Genomic DNA, 26,070 nt, shown 5'->3' with positions numbered 1-26,070 from the left:
TAGCTGTAGAAGTCATGCTATCTGCAGTAGATAACTGTTGAACTCATGCAATCTGCAGTAGATAACTGTTGAACTCATGCAATCTGCAGTAGATAGCTATTGAAGTCATGCTATCTGCAGTAGATAGCTGTAGAAGTCATGCTATCTGCAGTAGATAGCTGTTGAAGTCATGCTATCTGCAATAGATACCGGTAACTGTTGAATTCATGCTATCTGCAGTAGATAGCTGTTGAACTCATGCTATCTGCAGTAGATAGCTGTTGAAGTCATGCTATCTGCAGTAGATAGCTGTAGAAGTCATGCTATCTGCAGTAGATAGCTGTTGAAGTCATGCTATCTGCAATAGATACCGGTAACTGTTGAATTCATGCTATCTGCAGTAGATAGCTGTTGAAGTCATGCTATCTGCAGTAGATAGCTGTAGAAGTCATGCTATCTGCATTAGATAGCTGTTGAACTCATGCAATCTGCAGTAGATAGCTGTAGAAGTCATGCTATCTGCAGTAGATAGTTGTAGAAGTCATGCTATCTGCAGTAGATAGCTGTAGAAGTCATGCTATCTGCAGTAGATAGCTGTAGAAGTCATGCTATCTACAGTAGATAGCTGTTGAAGTCATGCTATCTGCAGTAGATAGCTGTAGAAGTCATGCTATCTGCAGTAGATAGCTGTTGAAGTCATGCTATCTGCAATAGATACCGGTAACTGTTGAATTCATGCTATCTGCAGTAGATAGCTGTAGAAGTCATGCTATCTGCAGTAGATAGCTGTTGAAGTCATGCTATCTGCAGTAGATAGCTGTAGAAGTCATGCTATCTGCATTAGATAGCTGTTGAACTCATGCAATCTGCAGTAGATAGCTGTTGAATTCATGCTATCTGCAGTGGATAGCTGTTGAAGTCATGCTATCTGCAGTAGATAGCTGTAGAAGTCATGCTATCTGCAGTAGATAACTGTTGAACGCATGCAATCTGCAGTAGATAGCTGTAGAAGTCATGCTATCTGCAGTAGATAACTGTTGAACTCATGCAATCTGCAGTAGATAACTGTTGAACTCATGCAATCTGCAGTAGATAGCTGTAGAAGTCATGCTATCTGCAGTAGATAGCTGTAGAAGTCATGCTATCTGCAGTAGATAGCTGTTGAAGTCATGCTATCTGCAGTAGATAGCTGTAGAAGTCATGCTTTCTGCAGTAGATAACTGTTGAACTCATGCAATCTGCAGTATAGCTATTGAATTTATGCTAACTGAATGGATAGCTCTTGAATTCATGCTACCTGCACAAGCCCATGAATTCAGGACACTTTCTCTTTTACTACAGGTATATTCCCCATCGCACACAAAGAGGACCAACTAAACCTGGGAGTGGTTCTTGGTGTTCAGTGGCTCCTCTTCTTTCACATTCTATTTTATGAGGAACATTATGGGTGAGCATGGTGAGAAAAGAAAAAAGAAAACATCCTACCTCAAAGGACTAACCATTTTTTAGAGTTCAGAAGTTTTAAAAAAGTTGAACCCTGTGAATCGGTGAATCCTGGCTACTATCTTCAAAATTCATTTGGCAACCAAAATCATAAAAACTTAATTACACATGTCAAAAGTGTTAGTTGTGGTATCAAATCTTTTATTGAATAATCTCACATACAAAATAACCTAATTATTTTCATCACTATACAAGAGTATCTTAGAAAAAACTTTATTTGAAAGTAACAATACACTTTGATTTTAACTAATGATGGCAGAATGTTTTACTGGTATTATATAGAAATGAAATGTGGTGATACAAAATGTAAAACAATGAGAAACAAAATAGACCCTGTTTACACTAGAAAATGTCTCCATGAACTTAACCATTTATAGTGCACATATTGTGCTTTTTCAAATGGCTTCAAAGCACAAAAAGCAACAAACATTTTAAACAAATTTATCAAATATGGTATACAAAGGCAACAATATTATAGAAACGATATGTTTTGGAATGATTCAAGAGCAGCAGTGTCATCATTAGCACTCTTATATGAATAGATAAGGTGTTCCACAGATATGGAGCTGCCAATGTAAAGGCTCTATCCTCCTTGGAAAGTGAAACACCTTACCTATTCATATAAGAGTGCTGATGCTGACACTGGAAACGTTATCAGCCGAGTGGGTCTTCACTGCCTTATTAGACAATCTTTTCATAGTGAGGCATTATTTATATACTTGGAAGAGTTTCCACCACTTAGAGACTTAGGCAAAAATAAAAAGTTGTGTGTTTCAAAAACGAATACAGAATGCAGCTTTTTTTTCTTCAAATTTTGAATTAACATGTAATTTTTTTTGCGAGTTTTGAATCAAGTAAATATTCTTCAAAATATTTCCCAGAATTTCATGATTTTATGGCAAAAAGAATTTGCCGGTTCAGCTGAAATGGACACACTAAAAAAAAAACATGAGCTGGGGCCTTGATACATAACTTTTGTTAGTCTTATAAACATAAAAGCATTGTCTTGTACACCGGCACCAAGTTATACCAAAAGCCTGAAAATGCCCCGGGTAAATGCACCCCATATCTGCCGAACATCCCAGTACCCTTTCCACTAAGATTAAACACCATATGATTGAATTATTATAAGACATTGTTCTCACTTATCATAATAAAAAATTTATCTTGATTTTATCTAAAACATTTTACAGAATCAAAGGCGTCAAAATCGCAAAAATAACATTGTAATGTATTGTAGATTATAACATGAAAAGGAGCACACTAAATATTACAAATAGAAAAGTTTAGAAATTAATAAAATACTAAAACTAACAAAACTTGTTTCATTGCACTTCATTTTTTGTAATGTGATAAATCCAGTGGGTTAGTTGCCTGATGAAGTCTCCAGATGCAACATAACAGGTTTGCAAAAAGTAAGCTCCTATATTTGTCTGTTTTTAACCCCATGAGAACTACCTGCCGATTGGCCAAAAAGAAGTTTTCATTATCAATTGACCCTATCAGCAACATTGTTAGAATAATTTCACCATGCAAAAAAAATGGGGTGAATTATTTGCAAAGCTCCATTCTGATTGGTGATTAAAGTGAAAATATCATGTAATTCACAGTAATTGACCAATCAGAGGCAATGTTAGATGTTAGATCAGCAGGTAGTGCTCAGGGGGGTAACTACTGGATGACTGAGAACATTCACTCAACGATATCACACATCACAGGATTAGAGCCAAAAGGTCGTATCTGCAATAGCTGCCCTATAGGCATTTAACAATTTCTGCATTCTATATTGTGCAAAATCTCAAAATATGACGCCTGGCAGCTATTGCAGATAGGGCCTTCTTGCCCTAAACTCCCAAAATATTTTATGAAATGTTTCATTTTGTTAAGCTTTTTATTTATAATTGGTCGTCGTCGGACAAGTTTAGAAACTTGTCTGATGGCAAACCCACTAAAAACTTACCAATTGTTATGAACTCCTGTCTTAAAAGCCGATCCCAAAACTTTTTATTTATTTGCATTTACCGTACTGGATTCTTATTGTCATATCAATTCACTTTTGGCACAAAAAAGGTTAACTTAAAGAATATAATTAAAACCATAATAATGTTATTTGCATAGTGAGTGACCCCAGGCCCATACCAAATTACCTATGCCAGAGCCACAATTTTGGTTAAAATTTAACCCAGATAGCTTTTACAGTTTTGCAGTTTGAGTTTCAGCAAATATGGAGGATTTTGAGTCCACACAAAATTGGTCTAATGTTTTAACAAATTTTACAATGCAATAAACAGCTGAGAAAATATCTCAGAAAAAAAACATATTGACTGCACAGTGCCAGAAGTGGGTTAAGTGCAATTGCTGTCTTGTGAACATTTGGTAATTTACACACAGTATATTGTACTTATCTATACATGGCAGCTATTGCACTTACCCACTTCTAGCACTGAGCAGTCAATATTATATACCAACTGACCTCATTGGAACATTAAGGGAAATACAACTTGTTTGCCCTGTGCACTACTCCCAATACTTTCCATAATACAAAACGAAAAATTTCAAATTAAAAAACATGAAGATAGGTACAAATTTCAACTTCCAAGTTTGTACCTATGATTTAACCAAACTTGCAATATAAGCTAAATTTCATATCGTTGCTGAGCGGGAAAAACCTCATATGTAATTCCAAAGGTCAAGTGCAAAACCTCATATGTAAAAAGTGGCCCTAAATTACAAAACCTCATGTGTGCAATTGTGCTCAAAATCTATTTCTGTGTGTCAACTTGAAGAAAATGTCCCAACACACCTTCTGGTGCTTCCCCTTTAACTGTGAGCAACACCATGTTCTATGTAAATCCTGTTAATTTTTTAACCGTTTTTTTGCGTCTCACACAAAATGACAAAATCGTTACACATGAGGTTTTGTAATTGGGGCCCACTTTTTACTTTTTTGCATTTGACCTTTGGAATTACAAATGAGGTTTTTCCTGCCAAGCGACAATATAGTGGAATTGTTTGAAAAGGAGCAAAAAGCATAATTATTTTTTTTTTACAATGACAGTAACAGCTGTCATTGTAAAAAAGCTGTTCCAGTTGCTATTCCAGTTAAAATCCATACACCCCCATGGAAGACATGACCTTAATCGTCCACACAGGGAGTGTGAATTTCAAATGGGTGACTTCAATTGAAATTTAACATCCCACTATGTGTAGCCACTATGGTTTCCAACTACCACAGCATGAGGCCACTATGGTTTCTGAGAGTGTATAGTACACAGATATAACATTTTAGCAAACAATGACACCTATAAATTAGAATTGGGAGTTTTTATGTATAAGTACAGTATTAATGAATTACCGAGCTTATTTGACAGTTTATTTACCCTACGATCTAATATTCATGATTACCAAACAAGAAACGCTAATAACTATAACTTGACTAAAAATAGCAGGGTTTTCACCGATCACGCTGTCCGTACAGCTGGTCCTATATTATGGAACTCATTGCAAAAATCTTTAAGAGCGTCTTATTCAGTGAAACATTTCGGAGCGTGTACAAAAGACACTTAATTTCAAAATATGATTAATTGACGAGCATTGTAGTTTTTTTTTTTGTTTCTTGTTTGTTTGTTTCTTGTTTTTAATTTTTATTATTTGCTGTTGAATTTTCTGTTTGGTAACTTTTCTGTTAAAGGGGATGGCTACCTCTGGCCTTACTGGCCTTTCGGCCATCTCCTCCATGATTCTTTGATGGTATTTTAATGCGTATTTTGTATTTCTATGTGAATTGTGGAAATAAATAAATGAATGAAATGAATGAATGAACAGTAGTTTCTCTCTCTACCGGTAATATAGGTACACGGTCTGTAGCACACACTACATTGTCCATAAATATTAAAAACAAGTCTGACAATTTCTTCCTTTTAGGACACCTGTGGGATTGGGATTTGGCACAATTTCAAATCTGTGTACCTCTTCATACATAAATACATAGATACTGTAATTCGTTGGGCTTATCACAAAGTGACGTATTGTGATTTTTGGCAATTTTGGGTATCTCTTTAATTACGCCAAGTCCCAAAGCTGAAAATTAAGTTTTAACAAGTAAGTAAATAATTAAATTGGCATATGGTAAGAAAATGGTAAAGAAAGTAGAAAAAGTGTATCACATAGTAAAATAGTATGCACCACTATGTGATGCACTTTTTTGTAAAGTGTATCACATAGTGCTGTATCGTGTAAGGCTGTCAATTTCCATTTAATGGGCTAAACATTTAAAGGGTAAAAAATGGTTGTTTAAACTTAAATTGAATTTTTTTTAAATGGCCCAAAAAACCCCAAACTATTGGCAGTCCGAAACAAATCAACAATGGACCCTTTTAAACAAATCTGAAAAGTGAACACCATATTTTTACTGGACTGTGTGCATATCAAAAGTTTGAAAATTTTAATTAATGGTCATGTCCTATGATAAATTCAATGCATGTTGAATGTCACCATTCACTAAAATTTTAAAACTATTAAAATGCACACAGTCCGGTAAAAATATGATGTGCACTTTGAAAATATAGCATGCACTTTTTTTAATAATTTCAAATTGAATACCTGAGTGGAAGAAGGGCCCAACTCCATTTTTTTACTAAAATGAGTTAGACCCAGCATCTTATTGCCAGCAGACTGTCCTTCCTTGTGTGTGAAAGATGGGCCCAAATCCACTCTCTAAATAGTCTTCCACGTACACTTAACCATGGTTTTCGGAAGAAAGGCCCAACTCCATGGAGTTGGGCCCTTCTTCCACAAATGAAGAGCTTATTTCCAAACCGTGTTAAGTCCACTCACCTTCAAAATTGAGATTTTGATGAAAATGGGTAGTGAGTAACTAGGGCTATCCAGCAATGTGTGTGTTTTTCCCAAAATTAGTCAAGTCCCAAATATTGACACACAAAGTATCGATTTTTTTCCAAAACGTGTTAAGTCCAATCCAGTTTGGTAGCAAACTGTGTTAAGTCCACGAACCCGGGCCACGAACACTGCTATTGTGGGCAGCTTGTAGGCAAGTAGCACGGCATAGGGCTTCCAATAGTCAATCGCCCAAGTTCTGCATGATTGATAGCTATTGATAACATTGTCTTGTTTTGCGTCTTCGTTCTTGTTTGGTCCTGAGACTAGTTTACCTGAATTTGGTATGCATAAAAAGTTGTTGTTGTTGTTGTTATTGTTGTTTTGGGTTGTTTTAATTAGTGAGCCTAGTTTGTATGGGATTTCTTAAATATTTGATAGATACCTCCAGAAAGACATGATCTGGGTGGGAAGGAGGAGAGGGAGAGGTTGTGATGGTAGAATTAATGTTAGAGGATGGTGGTAGAGTTAGTTTTTGATTGATATTATTATTTTGTATGATTATCAAAATGTGCTACTAAATTCAAGGTATTATTGTACAGGTATAAAAAACTCAGGACTTAAAGAAAAAACTTACGGCTATCAATATGAGATTAGGGGGGCAGCATGGGGGAGGGGACATTGTGATAATGTGATAAAACAAGTGGATATTTCGGGTCATCACTTATTGTCAGTGAAATAATGTTTATTCAATTCTGTGAAATGCAATACAACTCAGTTTTGAATTTTAACTTTTTAAACATCAAATTTTGGTAACAAATTGTTGGGAGGAAGTGGTTCCAGATGCAAGGTGTTTTGTGGCAAAATTGTGTTTTATAGTAGAGAGAATCACATTTTGTATGTTTTTAATAAATTTGTTATCTTTTAAGACTAGTTTGTGAAAAATATGGTTAGTTCTGTGTTACAGATGCTATGTTTGGTGTCAAAATGTGTTAAGTCCATGCCAGAAATTGCGTTTTGTGTCAAAACGTGTTAAGTCCATGCTAATTTTAAAACAAATTAATTCATTAAAAAAAATCGAAAGTCTCTAGATTTTAACTTAACATGTTTTTATGGTCCTATACATGTCACCTTCACTTCACTGTAATTTTATAGAAATCGAGCTTTTTTTCATTGCCATAAAGAAAATTCCTGATTTTCTTCAAAGTGAATCTTGTGGACTTAACACGGTTTGGAAATAAGCTCTTCAAATATTGGGTTAAAGAAGAAATTTGTTGATTCATAAAATCTGCTTTTCACTACAATAAACATTACATGCTTCTACTTGTGCAATTAATGGAAAATTTCCAAATTTCTGTAGCTATTTATAACACATCTGCTTACTTGCAGTATATTCAGTGATATTTGTGGAAGAAGGGCCCAACTCCATCTCGAATTAAGACCTGTACAGTTGCCATGGAAACATCATATATAATTTCGAATGTATGTAATATTGTATGTTCATGTATTAAAGGTCCCCTAAAGATGAAAACATTCTGTCTATAAAACGTCTCCAAATATTAAGATTTTTCTTAATATCTCAAAAAAAGACGCTAGTCGAACTAGTGAAAACGTTCCAGGTGAGCGAAAAATAGTTTAGTGTTGAAGTTAAACTCTTTAATCATTTTATCTACCACTACGTATGAATATCCACTCGTATATCTCAAAAACAGTTTTGATGGAGTTGGGCCCTTCTTCCACTCAGGTATTCAATTGTTTTAAAAGGGTTCCAGCCTTTGTTATCAACCCATTGCTGACTTATTTTGGACCTCCAATAATTTTTTTTTTTTTTGCCATTTTTTTTTTTTTTACATTTAGCCATTTTTCTAAACATTTAAACAGCTCTTAGATGTTTAATATTGACAGCCTTAGTATCATGGCATGATACGCCACTATGTGATGCACTTTTTCCTATGTTTACATTATTTTTCTGTTTAACATACTGACGTAAAACTTAGATTTTACCCATTTAAAAGCTAAAACGTGAAGTAAAAATAGTACAAGAAGGTGCTTTGAGCACCTCAGAACAGTTTTTCGTACAGTGAATGTTAAGTTGTTGCAAAAACACAACACCACAACCTAATTACAAATCAGTAATTTTTCAAACTTGTTTTTCTCTAAAATGGACTTGACAGTTTTCCTTATGATACATTTGTATGTCCCTATGTGATGAACCCAGTGAATTATGCTGATTATCCAACGATACATGTACACAACATGAGATGTTATCTAACTGTTAAACACAATGACGGCCCATTTAAATATCTGTACTCAATTGCCTCATTTACATCAATAATACTCTTCTTCACATGCTGACCATCCCAGTTTACATTTGTCAAATGTGACATACTGCAGACATGGCGCAAAGGGCTTAAAATCAAACCCAAATATTTCATCTGCACCAACTGGCTCTGCTAAGGTAATTGATGGCACTTCACTCTCAAAATTGCAAATGACTCTATGTACTTGAGGCTTCAAGATATTTCCACATCCCGCCAATACAGTTCTGAAGCCGTAGCAGGCATTTTTGTGCACTACAAACCACTTGATATAAAAGAATGGGTTCAGGCTCTCTTCCGGCAATGATTCGTTGAGAATGGCAACTGCAGGATTCCATACGTTTTCCGTAGGATTGTACACCATACATTTAATATCATGTCCAATATCCCCTATTACAAATATGCAGCCTTTAAAAGAAAAACCACGCACTTGACAAAGTGAAGTAATCAAAGGAGTGACCATCTCCCACTCTTCATTGACAATGCTAAAGCGCTCAACGCTGTCACTGATTCTAAAAATAGTTCCACTGATTGCATAGATATATCCATCTAACTCAACCAGTTCTGGAACAGAATGATTCCCTAACATTGAAGGGAGAACAGTCCACTTGTTGGTTTCAAAATTATATTTGAGGAAATGCTTCTCAGGAATTAGCTCATCCTCGTCATCTCGCTCACTCTTGTAACCACCTGCAACATATAACTGATTTCCAACAGCGAGTGTATTGAAGCCATAACCCTCATCTTCAAGGAATTCTGCAGACGGATATGTGCATGGAAGTTCAGGGATGCGATTGAGTCTATAACAGCCTGTCTTTGTTCTATAACAGAATATTACACCGTCATCCTCACGGTCCATAAAAACTGGTGCCTGGAAATGATTTAAAAAGTATTAGGTATTATACAGTTAATACAGTGTAGTGTTGGTGTGCTTATCTGTGTGTTTGAATACAATGACACAGCCCATATTCATCAATGATATCAACTGAAACTAAGACACTGAAAATTACACTTAATATTTTTTCAGTATTATTCTTAAACAATACTACAATGTACACTTCAAAAAATACACATTACATAAAATAATAGCAAGGAAATAAACTATGTTATTCAGGTATGCAAATAATCATGATCACCATCCAACCACACTGACAAATGGATTGAAGAATCTCTGAAGAACATTAATTGGCCTGGTTAATTAATCTCACTGAAATTGATTTAATCATGAGCTGGCCAGTTCTCTTGTTATGGATATTACTGTTCTGGATTATTTTCATGGAGGCCAAAGGAGGCATTTTTGAAAATTGAGTTACTGTTATTATTACCTGATACAAACATTAGGCTATTATATACTGGAAATGCCAAAGGTCTATAGACCCATTCCATGTCAACTCCAGGGATGTGCACCTCTTCAATTTTTTTCTTTTTCTGTGTGGTGGTAGATATTGATGAGAAAGTAAAATCCCGAAAATTTGAGCTTCATACTCCATTTCCTCTTCCCGTGGCATCAATTTGAAATTTAGGGGGTCAGCATAAAAATGTGTCGTAACGCTTGAAATCTGACGTTTGGAGGTCCATAAAATGTATAAAGGGACCCTTTACAACTTTGAAAAGTATGTATCCTGGGATACTTATTTGTGTAGAATTCAAATCTGGCATCAGAAAACTTGTAACTCCTTTACTTTAAAAGATATAGGGCCCTCAAAATGCAACTCGTCCATCCAGGACCAACTTTGGGGGGTCAGAACTCCAAAGTAAAAATAATTTTAGTGTCCATTTTTTTGCCAGTCAGAGCCCTTTGGTAGGACATTACTCTTATCCAATATTGAGCCCATTAGAATACTTTTAGCTGAGATATTACCCATGCAAAACCCCAATTGTACATTTTTTGTACATTTTGACCCCCCTGAAAACCAATGTCAGACAATTTGATCCATCATCAACTTCAGGTATGTTGAAAATATGTCCTTGGACAACATTTCTGAGAGATATTGGCTTGGGGTCTCGATGGCTTCAACACATTAGTTAGGTTTGCATTCTCCATAGACTTGTACATAAAGCCATTATACATGTGAAATCAAAAATGTGTACAACTCTATGGAGTAGGCTAACCTAAGTGATGTATATAGAAATTTGTCACAACACCGAAAATAGACTAAGAACAATTTCAGTGTTGAGCGTTATAATGGAAGACAGAGATAAAAGACTAGTTTTATGCGTCTGGCGTCGTCTGTCAATCAAACTCGAGCACGGTTTGTTTACAAGTGTAGTGATGATACGAGTTGCTGAACGCGGCGGTATGGATGACCCCAGTTTATAATTACGGGTCATCAACGCCAACACAAACGCAACTATTTAGCCTGAACACAAATCTGTATGAAAGATGCGATCAAGCATGAGGTACATATATTGTGTGAAGAGATTGATATTTATTTACATCTGTGATGTCATTATTTGTCAAAAAATGATATTTGCACATTTCACAACAACCCCGCCCCGTAAAACCCAAAATTACAAAAAAGTCTAATTTTTGCTATTGTAGGTTTTTTGTTATTCAGGTATGCAATGACCATAATCACTATCCAACCACACTGAAAAATGGACTGAAGCATCACCCAGGGATGTAGTGAGGTAGTGACTACTAGTGATCCACTTCCTGAAAATCATGCGAGCCTAAGGCAAGTATCCGAGCCGAAGGAAAGGCGTGCAACGGGGGTCCCCTGGCGGGGGTTCACCCCCCTGCACTTTTTATGACAAATTATCATCATCCAATTCCGAAAATGTAAAAAAAAAAAAAAGAAATATTTGTTTTTGTTTTTTACATTTCGATTTTGTTTTTTTGCCCCATTTCGAATTCGGAAATTTCCGGAAGTCTTACATCTCTGACTGATTCACCGAAACAAATTGAATTAATCACGCTAAAATGAGCTAGCCATATTCTGGATCATTTTTCATTCAGTCAATATTGATATTTGTCACAACAATGAAAATAAACAATTTCAGTTTTATGGCTAATTTGAGTGGAGTGTTACTCTACACATGTAATCTAAATATTGAACACAAATTATTGACTATTCAGTTACCAAGCTAAATTACAGGTACATCAGCCAATTTTATATATGATCTTCTTCACAGAGTGACCCTCCCAGTTTACATTTGTCAAATGTGGCAAACTGCGGATGTGGCCAAAAGGGCATAACATCAAAGCCAAATATTTTGTCTTCATCAACTGGGTCTGCTAAGGTGATGGATGGAACTTCACTCTCAACATTGCAAATGACTCTTTGTACTTGACGCTTTCTATATCTCTCATAACTTGCCCTTCTTAAGCAGTAACAGGCATTTTTGTACACTGCAAACCACTTGATATTAAACAATGGAAGCTCAACCTCTTTCTCCTTGAGAATAATAACTGCTGGAATCCACATGTTTTCCGTAGGCTTGTACATCATACATTTATCTTCATATCTATCTTTACCTGTTACAAATATGCAGCCATTACAAGACAGACCTCGCACATTACAAAGTGAATTAATCAATGGGCTGACCATCTCCCATTCTTCATTGACAATACTGAAGCGTTCAACGCTGTCACTGCTTCTTCTATCAGTAGTTGTACTGATTGCATAGATATATCCATCTAACTCAACCAGTTCTGGAACAAAATGATTCCCTAACATTGAAGGGAGAACAGTCCACTTGTTGGTTTCAAAATTATACTTGAGGAAATGTCTCTCAGGGTTTGGCTGACCATCCACATCTAGCTCAAACTTATATCCACCTGCGACATAAAACTGATTTCCAACAACAAGTGTCTGGAAGCCATAACCCACATATGCAGTTTGAAGGAAGCCAAAAGGTGGATATGTGCATGGAAGTTCAGGGATGCAATTGAGTTTATAAAAGCCTGCCTTTGTTCTGTAATGTAGGAATAGTATACAGTCATCTCGGTCATCGATAAAGTCCCTCTTCAAAGATACTGGTGCCTACAATGATAAATACAAGGATTAGGTATCAATAGAGTAATGTAGGTGGGGGTGGTGTGTTTGTTGTGTGTCTTTCAGCACAAGGTTATTGCTTGTGTTTGTTTATAGAGCCAACAGCCAATCGAGAGTACACATTAAGGTTATTAATTATTTTAAACTGTTGTGATTTGGAAGTTCACAGCATCTTACGAATAGTAGTGAGCTTTTGGCAAAAATTGCATTGCTCAATTCATAGCGAGCATGTAGAAGAATTAAAATATCACAGATATACTTTTATGGGTGCTGCAGTTCTTGAGTTACGTTGTGAAGAGGGCTGAAACAACAACACTTTTGTAAAACATACATAACTAATTAACAACAATAAATTAAGCATGTTTGCAAAGTATACGATTTGTAGAATGAACTTTTGCAAAACATCAAGGTGTTCATTTTCAATAATATATTGATCTAGATAATGAAAATTGATTTTTAGGTTGCTTCGACCAACAATACCTCGTCTACCATTAAAGCAGGCTGCACCTGCAATGGGGACATGTCCTTGCTTTTTTTATATAGCTGAAATGGCTTCCTGCAAGCGTAAAAACACATTTGGCACTACCCAATAGACAAATGGCTATATGAAAGGTCCACGGTTTCCCCAAGCTAGGTCAATCTAAGGATTTGGAACAATTTCAAATTTGTGTACTTCTTCCTAATTTGTTTATTTAAAATAAATATGTTTTATTTTGAAAACGGGATACAAATGAACTGTAATTATGCCAGTAATACTACATTCAAAGATACACTTGACAGCTCTGTAATCTATTGAACACATATCAGCCCACTTAAATCTGTACTCAATTACCAAGTTTAAAATTCCATCAGCCAATGTTTAATGCTCTGCCCATTGGCCAAAATGAATATTGTGTCCAAAGATGGTATTATTAATAAGATCATCTGCAAATGTAAGTTCAACCATAAATAGTTTAAAGCCTAGTCATAATTGGTAAATGAAATGAGCATTTCAAGTTATCAACCAATCAGAAATGTTGTTAGATGACCAGTAGTGTCCAGGGGGTTAAGAATTTATTGGGAATGGCAACTCCTTGAATCCACAAGTTTTCCATATGGATTGATATGTGCATGGAAGTTCAGGGATTGTATTTAGTAATGTATTTAATGATCTCCATGACACACAGTGTTATCGCCCCGATATCTTCATGGCAGAAATCGCCATGGTAGGTTGAATCCACCGCCATGCATGGCCATTTTGTTCCGACCTGTTTAATAGTTTTGAGACGAAGGACATCTGACTAAGACTACTGACAATTGCCCGGTGACTGACCTCGCTGTGTGTGAGTCGAGCATGGTACGCCATATGTCATATGCTTTTAGACTACCCACGATTGGCCTATACACTGCGCTATATAATTCGGCACATATAAAATCAGAATTATTGTCAGTTTTTGAGTTCAAGACGCAAGCTTCTTTCTCAAGACGCAAGCTAACGACTATCATATCTGTTCAACACATATATTCAAGTGCAAGGAACCACATCTGGTTAATTTAGACAAAATCATTTACGGGAGATATTCATCATTTTTTACCCTAGCCCGGTATCCAAAGATTTTCGTCTGAATATCAAAATCGTGCATAGGACATTCATGTGTATCGATCCCGGGTATTGATTTTAGTATCTTTGGTGTACCAAGTAATTATTAGCCAGGCGATGTTGGTGTGTGACATTAACCATCATTTAATCACTATAAACTATAACATTGAAATTACACTAAATATTTTTTCAGTACTACTCTTAAACATCACAACACTACACTGAAAAAAATACACATTACATAATAGCAAGCACTATATTGTCATTCAGGTATGCAAATGATGATGATCACCATCCAACCACATTGAAAAATAAATTGAAGCATCTCTGAACAACACTGGCCATAAAATCTCACTGAAATTGATTTATTCATGCTGAAATGAGCCAACCATGTTGTGGATATCACTGTTCTGGCTCATTTTTCGTTTAGTCAATAGGCATTCATAACAACACTCAAAATAAACTGAAAACAATTCCAGCATTACATTTCTTTTTATGGCTAATCTGAGTGTAACACTTGCAATCTAAATATTGAACACAAATTACTGACTGCCGACTTAAATCTCTATTCAATGACCTTGCTGAATTACATCAGCCATTGTTAATCCTCTTCATCTGAGACCATAATACCTAATGGTCTCAGCTCTTCACAGGGTGACCCTCCCAGTTTACATTTGTCAAATGTGGCAAACTGTGGCTGTGGTTCAAAGGCAGCAAAACGAAAGCCAAATATTTCCTCTGCACCAACTGGCTCTGTTATGGTGATCGATGGTACTTCACTCTCAACATTGCATATCACTCCTTGTACTTGAAGCTTTCCAGTATTTCCCTCATAAACTGCAGTTCTGTAACAATAATAGGCATTTTTATGCACTGCAAACCATCTGATATTAAACAATGGGGGCTCAACCTCTTCCTCCTTGAGAATAATAACTGCTGGAATCCACACGTTTTCTGTAGGATTGTACATCATACATTTATCTTCACGTCTGTGCAATTTGTTAATACCTTTTACAAATATGCAGCCTTTAAAAGATATACCTATCACTTGAGAAAGTGAAGTAATCAAAGGACTGACCATCTCCCATTCTTCATTGGCAATGCTGAAGCGTTCAACACAGTCATTGTTTTCTTTATAAATGGTTCCACTGATTGCATAGATATATCCATCTAACTCAACAAGTTCTGGAACATAATGATTCCCTAACATTGAAGGGAGAACAGTCCACTTGTTGGTTTCGAAATTATATTTGAGGAAGTGTTTCTCAGGAATTAGCTCACCATCCTCATCCAGCTCACTCTTGTAACCACCTGCAACATATAACTGATTTCCAACAGTGAGTGTATTGAAGCCACTCCCCGCACTTGCCTCTTCAAGGAAGTCATATGACGGATATGTGCATGGAAGGTCAGGGATGCGATTGAGTCTATTTAAGCCTGCCTTTGTTCTATACTGTAGGAATAGTATATTGTCATCTCGGTTCGTGATAAAGTCCCGTTTCATGGATACTGCTGCCTACAATGATAATGATAAAAGTATAAGTATTATACAGTATAAATGTGTGTGGGGTTTGATTTGATTTGATTTGTTCGGGTTTTTTGACAAAAACATCACCCTTGGTATGTGGATGTCTGCAGTAAGACCCAATTACATGTATACCAAATGCATTTGAGAGAGATGTTTGTTATTGTACAGTAATTACAGCTATAGACGAATCCAACGAGCAAAGTCATGGTCAGGATTTGGTCGGACATCTTTGGGTAGCCGCTAGCACCAACCTGGTGTTTGAGCGTCCAATTGTGCAAATAAAAGCCGCCTAACACCTAGAGAAGATGCAAGGACGAGGAGGGTTAATAGAATAATAGCTAATAATATATATAATGGAGATAATTCCGCAGGTAATCCCGTCGCATCTATTCATACATAGTCCTTTTGTTTGCAAGTACATCAGTGCATTTATACCGCATGTAGTTAATCCGATTATTGTGTCACTTCAACAGCGAATAGACGAGCTGTGTGTTTTGTCGAAGGGAACTGTATTGTGTTGTAAACTTTCTTTCTTTTGTCTACCTGTGTTTTCGCGGAAGGTGTAAAACGGGTGATGGAATGCAGTTTAAAATTTCCGCCAAGGCCGAATCATTTCACATTTTGAGTGCATTGTAGCCGATGGCTACCCAACTAAAGGCTGCTAGTCAGGTGTAGGAATGTGTGAATTTGGATTCCTCTATACACAGACACAAGACATTATTTGATCCTCGATTTGGTAATTAAACATCATTTCAAACATGTTCAGTTTGATAGCAACACACAATGTCTACAGTTACCAGCAGGCCATGGTGGGGTGTGTGTGTAGATATATGAGAGTGTGCGTGTAGATATACGGGGGTGTGTGTGTGTGGGTGGGGACATGCGTGCCTGACCACACCATATAGCCATTACTGAGGCACTTGTTTTTCGCCACTGGCTTTGAACAGTGTATCAAGTTATTCTATGTATCTTCTACACAACCAAAGACCAGAGTACCTCACAGATGATCTACATACAGATACAGTTAGTCATACAGGTCTTAGTTCTGCTGCTGACACTGCACTACTGAGTACTGTTGGTTTGCCCACTATCGAAGCTTAAGATTGGAAATCATGCTTTCCATCTGACAGGACCAACGCTATAGAATTTGATTCCTTCAACAATCAGAGATGCAGCTTCTACTTCCTAGAGACAGCTGACCTCTGATGGCTGGAACCTTTGTGGCCTTTAATTCTGTCATAATTCACTCACATCATCCTTTACTAGTTCTCATTCTTAACAACACCAACTTGCACAGGTTATCCATTCATAACCTCATTAATAAACGCGATGCGTGCATGATCCAATCATATTTAATTATTTGTGAAAACGCTAACGCATATCGAGGTCATTAATATCTCACAATTGACCGCAAAATGCGTAATTGTTCCAATGTCGCACACAATTGACTTCTCGTGCGCCAGACAGCGTCCAACGAACTGCTTGCGCTGGCTGCCAGATTTGGATTGCGCGCTACCATATTTGCACAGATTCTGATACGCACTTTTGTTATTGGTCGCTTTGTTTTAGCCTGATCGATTTTGGGAAAGGGAAGATGTAAAATTGTTTATTTTACAAACTTTTGAGGAAAATTTTGTGTAATTTTGTAAAGTTAAAAGATCAAAGTGACGGTTATGAATGAGGTTAATAACTTTGCATCGGTTATATGTCGGGCATTGTGAAAAATCTAAACATTTTGCTTTGGACCTCGGGATATTCCTTGGTTCCAAAGGCAAAATGTTTAGATTTTTAAAATAACCAAATAACCAATGCGCAGTTATTAACCTCTAATCAGCCTGTGGGTTAGAGGTGGCCTGGGAGGATCTAGACTCAACTAATGCCACTGTGGGGTACATACATCTACAACAATCAGAGAAGCATCCTGGGACTTCATCCTTTTACTAGTTCTCATTCTTAACAACACCCAGTGGCCCAGGTTATTGTTATCCATCAGCCTGTGGGTTAGAGGTGATCTGGGAGGATCTAGACTCAACCAATGCCACTGTGGGGTACATACATCTACAACAATCAGAGAAGCATCCTGGGACTTCATCCTTTCACTAGTTCTCATTCTTAACAACACCCAGTTGCACAGGTTAATGTTATCCATCAGCCTGTGGGTTAGAGGTGACCTGGGAGGATCTAGACTCAACTAATGCCACTGTGGGGTACATACATCTACAACAATCAGAGAAGCATCCTGGGACTTCATCCTTTCACTAGTTCTCATTCTTAACAACACCCAGTTGACAAGGTTATTGTTATTCATCAGCCTGTGGGTTAGAGGTGACCTGGGAGGATCTAGACTCAAGCAATGCCACTGTGGGGTACATACATGTACAACAATCAGAGAAGCATCCTGGGACTTCATCCTTTTACTAGTTCTCAGTCCTAACAACACCCAGTTGCCCAGGTTATTGTTATTCATCAGTCTGTGGGTTAGAGGTGACCTGGGAGGATCTAGAGTCAACCAATACCACTGTGGGGTACATACATGTACAACAATCAGAGAAGCATCCTGGGACTTCATCCTTTTACTAGTACTCATTCTTATCAACACCCAGTTGCCCAGGTTATTGTTATCCATCAGCCTGTGGGTTAGAGGTGACCTGGGAGGATCTAGACTCAACCAATACCACGGTGGGGTACATACATGTACAACAATCAGAGAAGCATCTTGGGACTTCATCCTTTCACTAGTTCTCATTCTTATCAACACCCAGTTGCCCAGGTTATTGTTATCCATCAGCCTGTGGGTTAGAGGTGACCTGGGAGGATCTAGACTCAACCAATACCACTGTGGGGTACATACATGTACAACAATCAGAGAAGCATCTTGGGACTTCATCCTTTCACTAGTTCGCATTCTTATCAACACCCAGTTGACCAGGTTATTGTAATCCATCAGCCTGTGGGTTAGAGGTGCCCTGGGAGGATCTAGACTCAACCAATGCCACTGTGGGGTACATACATCTACAACAATCAGAGAAGCATCCTGGGACTTCATCCTTTCACTAGTTCTCATTCTTAACAACACCCAGTTGACCAGGTTATTGTTATCCATCAGCCTGTGGGTTAGAGGTGACCTGGGAGGATCTAGACTCAACCAATGCCAGTGTGGGGTACATACATCTACAACAATCAGAGAAGCATCCTGGGACTTCATCCTTTCACTAGTTCTCATTCTTAACAACACCCAGTTGACCAGGTTATTGTTATCCATCAGCCTGTGGGTTAGAGGTGACCTGGGAGGATCTAGACTCAACCAATGCCACTGTGGGGTACATACATCTACAACAATCAGAGAAGCATCCTGGGACTTCATCCTTTCACTAGTTCTCATTCTTAACAACACCCAGTTGACCAGGTTATTGTTATCCATCAGCCTGTGGGTTAGAGGTGACCTGGGAGGATCTAGACTCAACCAATGCTACTGTGGGGTACATACATCTACAACAATCAGAGAAGCATCCTGGGACTTCATCCTTTCACTAGTTCTCATTCTTAACAACACCCAGTTGCACAGGTTATTGTTATTCATCAGCCTGTGGGTTAGAGGTGACCTGGGAGGATCTAGACTCAACCAATGCCACTGTGGGGTACATACATCTACAACAATCAGAGAAGCATCCTGGGACTTCATCCTTTCACTAGTTCTCATTCTTAACAACACCCAGTTGACCAGGTTATTGTTATTCATCAGTCTGTGGGTTAGAGGGGCCCTGGGAGGATCTAGACTCAACCAATGCCACTGTGGGGTACATACATCTACAACAATCAGAGAAGCATCCTGGGACTTCATCCTTTCACTAGTTCTCATTATTAACAACACCCAGTTGCACAGGTTATTGTTATCCATCAGCCTGTGGGTTAGAGGTGACCTGGGAGGATCTAGACTCAACCAATGCCACTGTGGGGTACATACATCTACAACAATCAGAGAAGCATCCTGGGACTTCATCCTTTCTCTAGTTCTCATTATTAACAACACCCAGTTGCATGCCCAGGTTATTGTTATCCATCAGCCTGTGGGTTAGAGGTGACCTGGGAGGATCTAGACTCAACCAATGCCACTGTGGGGTACATACATGTACAACAATCAGAGAAGCATCCTGGGACTTCATCCTTTCACTAGTTCTCATTCTTAACAACACCCAGTTGCCCAGGTTATTGTAATCCATCAGCCTGTGGGTTAGAGGTGACCTGGGAGGATCTAGACTCAACCAATGCCACTGTGGGGTACATACATCTACAACAATCAGAGAAGCATCCTGGGACTTCATCCTTTCACTAGTTCTCATTCTTAACAACACTCAGTTGCACAGGTTATTGTTATCCATCAGCCTGTGGGTTAGAGGTGGCCTGGGAGGATCTAGACTCAACCAATGCCACTGCGGGGTACATACATCTACAACAATCAGAGAAGCATCCTGGGACTTCATCCTTTCACTAGTTCTCATTCTTAACAACACCCAGTTGACCAGGTTATTGTTATCCATCAGCCTGTGGGTTAGAGGTGACCTGGGAGGATCTAGACTCAACCAATGCTACTGTGGGGTACATACATCTACAACAATCAGAGAAGCATCCTGGGACTTCATCCTTTCACTAGTTCTCATTATTAACAACACCCAGTTGACCAGGTTATTGTTATTCATCAGCCTGTGGGTTAGAGGTGACCTGGGAGGATCTAGACTCAACCAATGCCACTGTGGGGTACATACATGTACAACAATCAGAGAAGCATCCTGGGACTTCATCCTTTCACTAGTTCTCATTCTTAACAACACCCAGTTGACCAGGTTATTGTTATCCATCAGCCTGTGGGTTAGAGGTGACCTGGGAGGATCTAGACTCAACCAATGCCACTGTGGGGTACATACATCTACAACAATCAGAGAAGCATCCTGGGACTTCATCCTTTCACTAGTTCTCATTCTTAACAACACCCAGTTGCCCAGGTTATTGTAATCCATCAGCCTGTGGGTTAGAGGTGACCTGGGAGGATCTAGACGCAACCAATGCTACTGTGGGGTACATACATGTACAACAATCAGAGAAGCATCCTGGGACTTCATCCTTTCACTAGTTCTCATTCTTAACAACACCCAGTTGACCAGGTTATTGTTATTCATCAGCCTGTGGGTTAGAGGTGACCTGGGAGGATCTAGACTCAACCAATGCCACTGTGGGGTACATACAGCTACAACAATCAGAGAAGCATTCTGGGACTTCATCCTTTCACTAGTTCTCATTCTTAACAACACCCAGTTGACCAGGTTATTGTTATCCATCAGCCTGTGGGTTAGAGGTGACCTGGGAGGATCTAGACTCAACCAATGCCACTGTGGGGTACATTTACATGTACAACAATCAGAGAAGCATCCTGGGACTTCATCCTTTCACTAGTTCTCATTCTTAACAACACCCAGTTGACCAGGTTATTGTTATTCATCAGCCTGTGGGTTAGAGGTGACCTGGGAGGATCTAGACTCAACCAATGCCACTGTGGGGTACATACATGTACAACAATCAGAGAAGCATCCTGGGACTTCATCCTTTCACTAGTTCTCATTCTTAACAACACCCAGTTGACCAGGTTATTGTTATCCATCAGCCTGTGGGTTAGAGGTGACCTGGGAGGATCTAGACTCAACCAATGCCACTGTGGGGTACATACATCTACAACAATCAGAGAAGCATCCTGGGACTTCATCCTTTCACTAGTTCTCATTCTTAACAACACCCAGTTGCCCAGGTTATTGTAATCCATCAGCCTGTGGGTTAGAGGTGACCTGGGAGGATCTAGACGCAACTAATGCTACTGTGGGGTACATACATGTACAACAATCAGAGAAGCATCCTGGGACTTCATCCTTTCACTAGTTCTCATTCTTAACAACACCCAGTTGACCAGGTTATTGTTATTCATCAGCCTGTGGGTTAGAGGTGACCTGGGAGGATCTAGACTCAACCAATGCCACTGTGGGGTACATACATCTACAACAATCAGAGAAGCATCCTGGGACTTCATCCTTTCACTAGTTCTCATTCTTAACAACACCCAGTTGACCAGGTTATTGTTATCCATCAGCCTGTGGGTTAGAGGTGACCTGGGAGGATCTAGACTCAACCAATGCCACTGTGGGGTACATTTACATGTACAACAATCAGAGAAGCATCCTGGGACTTCATCCTTTCACTAGTTCTCATTCTTAACAACACCCAGTTGACCAGGTTATTGTTATCCATCAGCCTGTGGGTTAGAGGTGACCTGGGAGGATCTAGACTCAACCAATGCTACTGTGGGGTACATACATCTACAACAATCAGAGAAGCATCCTGGGACTTCATCCTTTCACTAGTTCTCATTCTTTAACAACACCCAGTTGAACAGGTTATTGTTATCCATCAGCCTGTGGGTTAGAGGTGCCCTGGGAGGATCAAGACTCAACCAATGCTACTGTGGGGTACGTACATGTACAACAATCAGAGAAGCATCCTGGGACTTCATCCTTTCACTAGTTCTCATTCTTAACAACACCCAGTTGACCAGGTTATTGTTATTCATCAGTCTGTGGGTGTTATTCATCAGCCTGTGGGTTAGAGGTGACCTGGGAGGATCTAGACTCAACCAATGCCACTGTGGGGTACATACATCTACAACAATCAGAGAAGCATCCTGGGACTTCATCCTTTCACTAGTTCTCATTCTTAACAACACCCAGTTGACCAGGTTATTGTTATCCATCAGCCTGTGGGTTAGAGGTGACCTGGGAGGATCTAGACTCAACCAATGCCACTGTGGGGTACATTTACATGTACAACAATCAGAGAAGCATCCTGGGACTTCATCCTTTCACTAGTTCTCATTCTTAACAACACCCAGTTGACCAGGTTATTGTTATCCATCAGCCTGTGGGTTAGAGGTGACCTGGGAGGATCTAGACTCAACCAATGCTACTGTGGGGTACATACATCTACAACAATCAGAGAAGCATCCTGGGACTTCATCCTTTCACTAGTTCTCATTCTTTAACAACACCCAGTTGAACAGGTTATTGTTATCCATCAGCCTGTGGGTTAGAGGTGCCCTGGGAGGATCAAGACTCAACCAATGCTACTGTGGGGTACATACATGTACAACAATCAGAGAAGCATCCTGGGACTTCATCCTTTCACTAGTTCTCATTTTTAACAACACCCAGTTGACCAGGTTATTGTAATCCATCAGCCTGTGGGTTAGAGGTGACCTGGGAGGATCTAGACTCAACCAATGCCACTGTGGGGTACATACATCTACAACAATCAGAGAAGCATCCTGGGACTTCATCCTTTCACTAGTTCTCATTCTTAACAACACCCAGTTGACCAGGTTATTGTTATCCATCAGCCTGTGGGTTAGAGGTGCCCTGGGGAGGATCTAGACTCAACCAATGCCACTGTGGGGTACATACATGTACAACAATCAGAGAAGCATCCTGGGACTTCATCCTTTCACTAGTTCTCATTCTTAACAACACCCAGTTGCCCAGGTTATTGTAATCCATCAGCCTGTGGGTTAGAGGTGACCTGGGAGGATCTAGACTCAACCAATGCCACTGTGGGGTACATACATGTACAACAATCAGAGAAGCATCCTGGGACTTCATCCTTTCACTAGTTCTCATTCTTAACAACACCCAGTTGCACAGGTTATTGTTATCCATCAGCCTGTGGGTTAGAGGTGACCTGGGAGGATCTAGACTCAACCAATGCTACTGTGGGGTACATACATCTACAACAATCAGAGAAGCATCCTGGGACTTCATCCTTTCACTAGTTCTCATTCTTAACAACACTCAGTTGCACAGGTTATTGTTATCCATCAGTCTGTGGGTTAGAGGTGCCCTAGGAGGATCTAGACTCAACTAATGCCACTGTGGGGTACATACATCTACAACAATCAGAGAAGCATCCTGGGACTTCATCCTTTACTAGTTCTCATTCTTAACAACACTCAGTTGCACAGGTTATTGTTATCCATCAGTCTGTGGGTTAGAGGTGCCCTAGGAGGATCTAGACTCAACTAATGCCACTGTGGGGTACATACATCTACAACAATCAGAGAAGCATCCTGGGACTTCATCCTTTTACTAGTTCTCATTCTTAACAACACCCAGTTGCCCAGGTTATTGTTATCCATCAGCCTGTGGGTTAGATGTGGCCTGGGAGGATCTAGACTCAACCAATGCTACTGTGGGGTTCATGCATAAATGTACAACAATCAGAGAAGCATCCCAGGACTTCATCCTTTCTCTAGTTCTCATTCTTAACAACACCCAGTTGGCAGTTTCACAGGTTACTGATGACCCCGTGGGGTACACTGATCTCAACAGTTGGCGGTTTTATGCATATATGGTCGAATCCAAACAAAAGTGTCCACGGGCCAAAAATAATAGTCCAAAATAAAATTGTCTCCACAATTTTTTCCTTTTGCCCATTGATTGAAGGCATGTTGGCCTTATAGGAACCAAAAGTGCCATTACTAATCTTGAAAAATAAATCCAGGACGTGTGATAGTAAATGTGACATCATAACCCAATGTTACCTACTTAATAATACCACTAGGATGCTTTCACTATCGCAATACTGAATCAACCTAAAACAAATGTAATATTCCCATTAATGCTTTTTTCATGTAAAGTAGACCACAGGGTGTCTGGAAAATGCTAGCTCAACCAGAAAATATTTTTTTTCATTTTTATAACGCGATCAATATGATGTTATTCAATTTATGCTAGTTTATTTTTGAAAATGAAGTTTAGGTCAGTTTCTGTATTTTATTTATCAAATGAGTATGAATCAATTTACACATTGTATAAGAACGAGTGGGATATCTGTTTTCAGGAATATTAGGAATTATACGCATACACCTAACGCTTTATAAAATGATAGGTGAAGAAACCCGGATATTCGTAGGTAACATGATCGATTTAACAATATCTATATTGAGTTTAGAGGTTCAAATTTTGCTATTATGTTAATGAATGAATACAATGGTAGTTTTTAGATCTGTTTCAGATGGTACGTCCAAATGAATAAATGCTATTACCTTAGATCAAACATTTTTTGATGCTTTTAGCAAGATTTTGAACACTTCATTTTGATATACAAGTAGTTAACAGCAAATTTACATAATAAATAATTGTTGAATGAATCCGTATATGGGTAATAATATTGTCCGGGGGTACCGCTTAAAGTTTTTGACAATAAATTTCCATTGGTAGGGACGCTTCATTACACATGTGATGTATTATGCTGTATTCGTAAGTAACATTTCAGTATTTGTAGGTAAGAATTAGACTTTTGGTGGATATCGCAATCAAATCTTCATTTTATAGAGCACTTTGAATGTATCATTTTCTTTATGTGCGTTTATTGATACTAGAGACCCTATCATGTATTGATAATGTTGGTTCACAGCGGTTGAATGAGGATTGAAATAAGAAACTAAGGCACGAAAGTGACTTTAAGTTGCTTAATTGAACACAAATCGCTTAAAACCGTTATTACAGACTTGTGGAGTCCATCTTGGAGTCCATCTTGGAGTCAGTTACGTCTTGAGGGCAACTACAATTAGCTTTATACCAGGGTCCATCACTGTGTTGCCTAGATAGGTTAGAAAAAATCCAGAGGAAAATCACTCGTACTTTGTTCTACAAAGATTTTCCTGAAGTTGATTTTGAAGATCGTCCATCTTATTCTGAGAGGCTTGTAGACCTTAAATTGATTAAGCTTGAGGATGTTTACAAGTGTCAAAGATTAGCCTTTGGATATAAAATAATCAATGAATTTGGGCCTGCTTCTTTTAGTTCTCTGGTTCAAAGAAGTATTTTGGATAATTCTAGACTATTGCACCAAACTGCCAAATCTTCTTCTTTCTTTAATTCCATGTTTGTTTCACTTCCACGGCTTTGGAATGGAATTCCCTCCGAATTACATCAGGTTAACAGCCTTGTCGTATTTAAGTCTGAATGTAAATCGTTTTACTTGAATATGCTTAAATGATTTTGTGGTGTCACATGTTTTGGCTTATGTATTTTCAAATGCCTGTATTTTTCATATTTATAATATTGTTTCAACATTTCATAATGGTTTTATTTTCCAAAATGTTGCTTTTCTCTATTTTATGATGTATTTTATGATTTAATTTTAAATTATTCTTTCATGTACGGGATGAGTGGGCACTTCTGTGTTTGGACTTTTCAGCCCATTCATTCATCCTGAATTACTTGCTTTTGTCATGTG

General features: G+C 38.4%; 1 protein-coding gene across 9 annotated transcripts in view; it reads right to left on the bottom strand.

Moving 5' to 3' along the window:
* Positions 1-6,506: 6,506 nt before the first annotated feature.
* Positions 6,507-26,070, bottom strand: part of LOC140147846 (ectoderm-neural cortex protein 1-like) — a 41,132-nt gene continuing 21,568 nt past the window's right edge. For 2 of the 9 annotated variants that reach the window (XM_072169603.1, XM_072169605.1), the window contains exon 4: positions 13,233-15,729. In XM_072169603.1, the coding sequence (XP_072025704.1) occupies positions 14,815-15,729 (915 nt within the window). In that variant the 3' untranslated portion in view covers positions 13,233-14,814. Of the gene's footprint in view, positions 9,508-11,498; positions 12,623-13,232; positions 15,730-26,070 lie in introns of those variants that run through there. The other 7 variants (XM_072169611.1, XM_072169612.1, XM_072169604.1 and 4 more) reach the window with 7 other exon arrangements.

Source organism: Amphiura filiformis, chromosome 3 (assembly GCF_039555335.1).
Source record: "Amphiura filiformis chromosome 3, Afil_fr2py, whole genome shotgun sequence".
NCBI lineage: Eukaryota > Metazoa > Echinodermata > Ophiuroidea > Amphilepidida > Amphiuridae > Amphiura > Amphiura filiformis.
The sequence above is the reverse complement of the archived record's forward strand: the minus strand, read 5'-3'. Positions and strand labels throughout refer to the sequence as shown.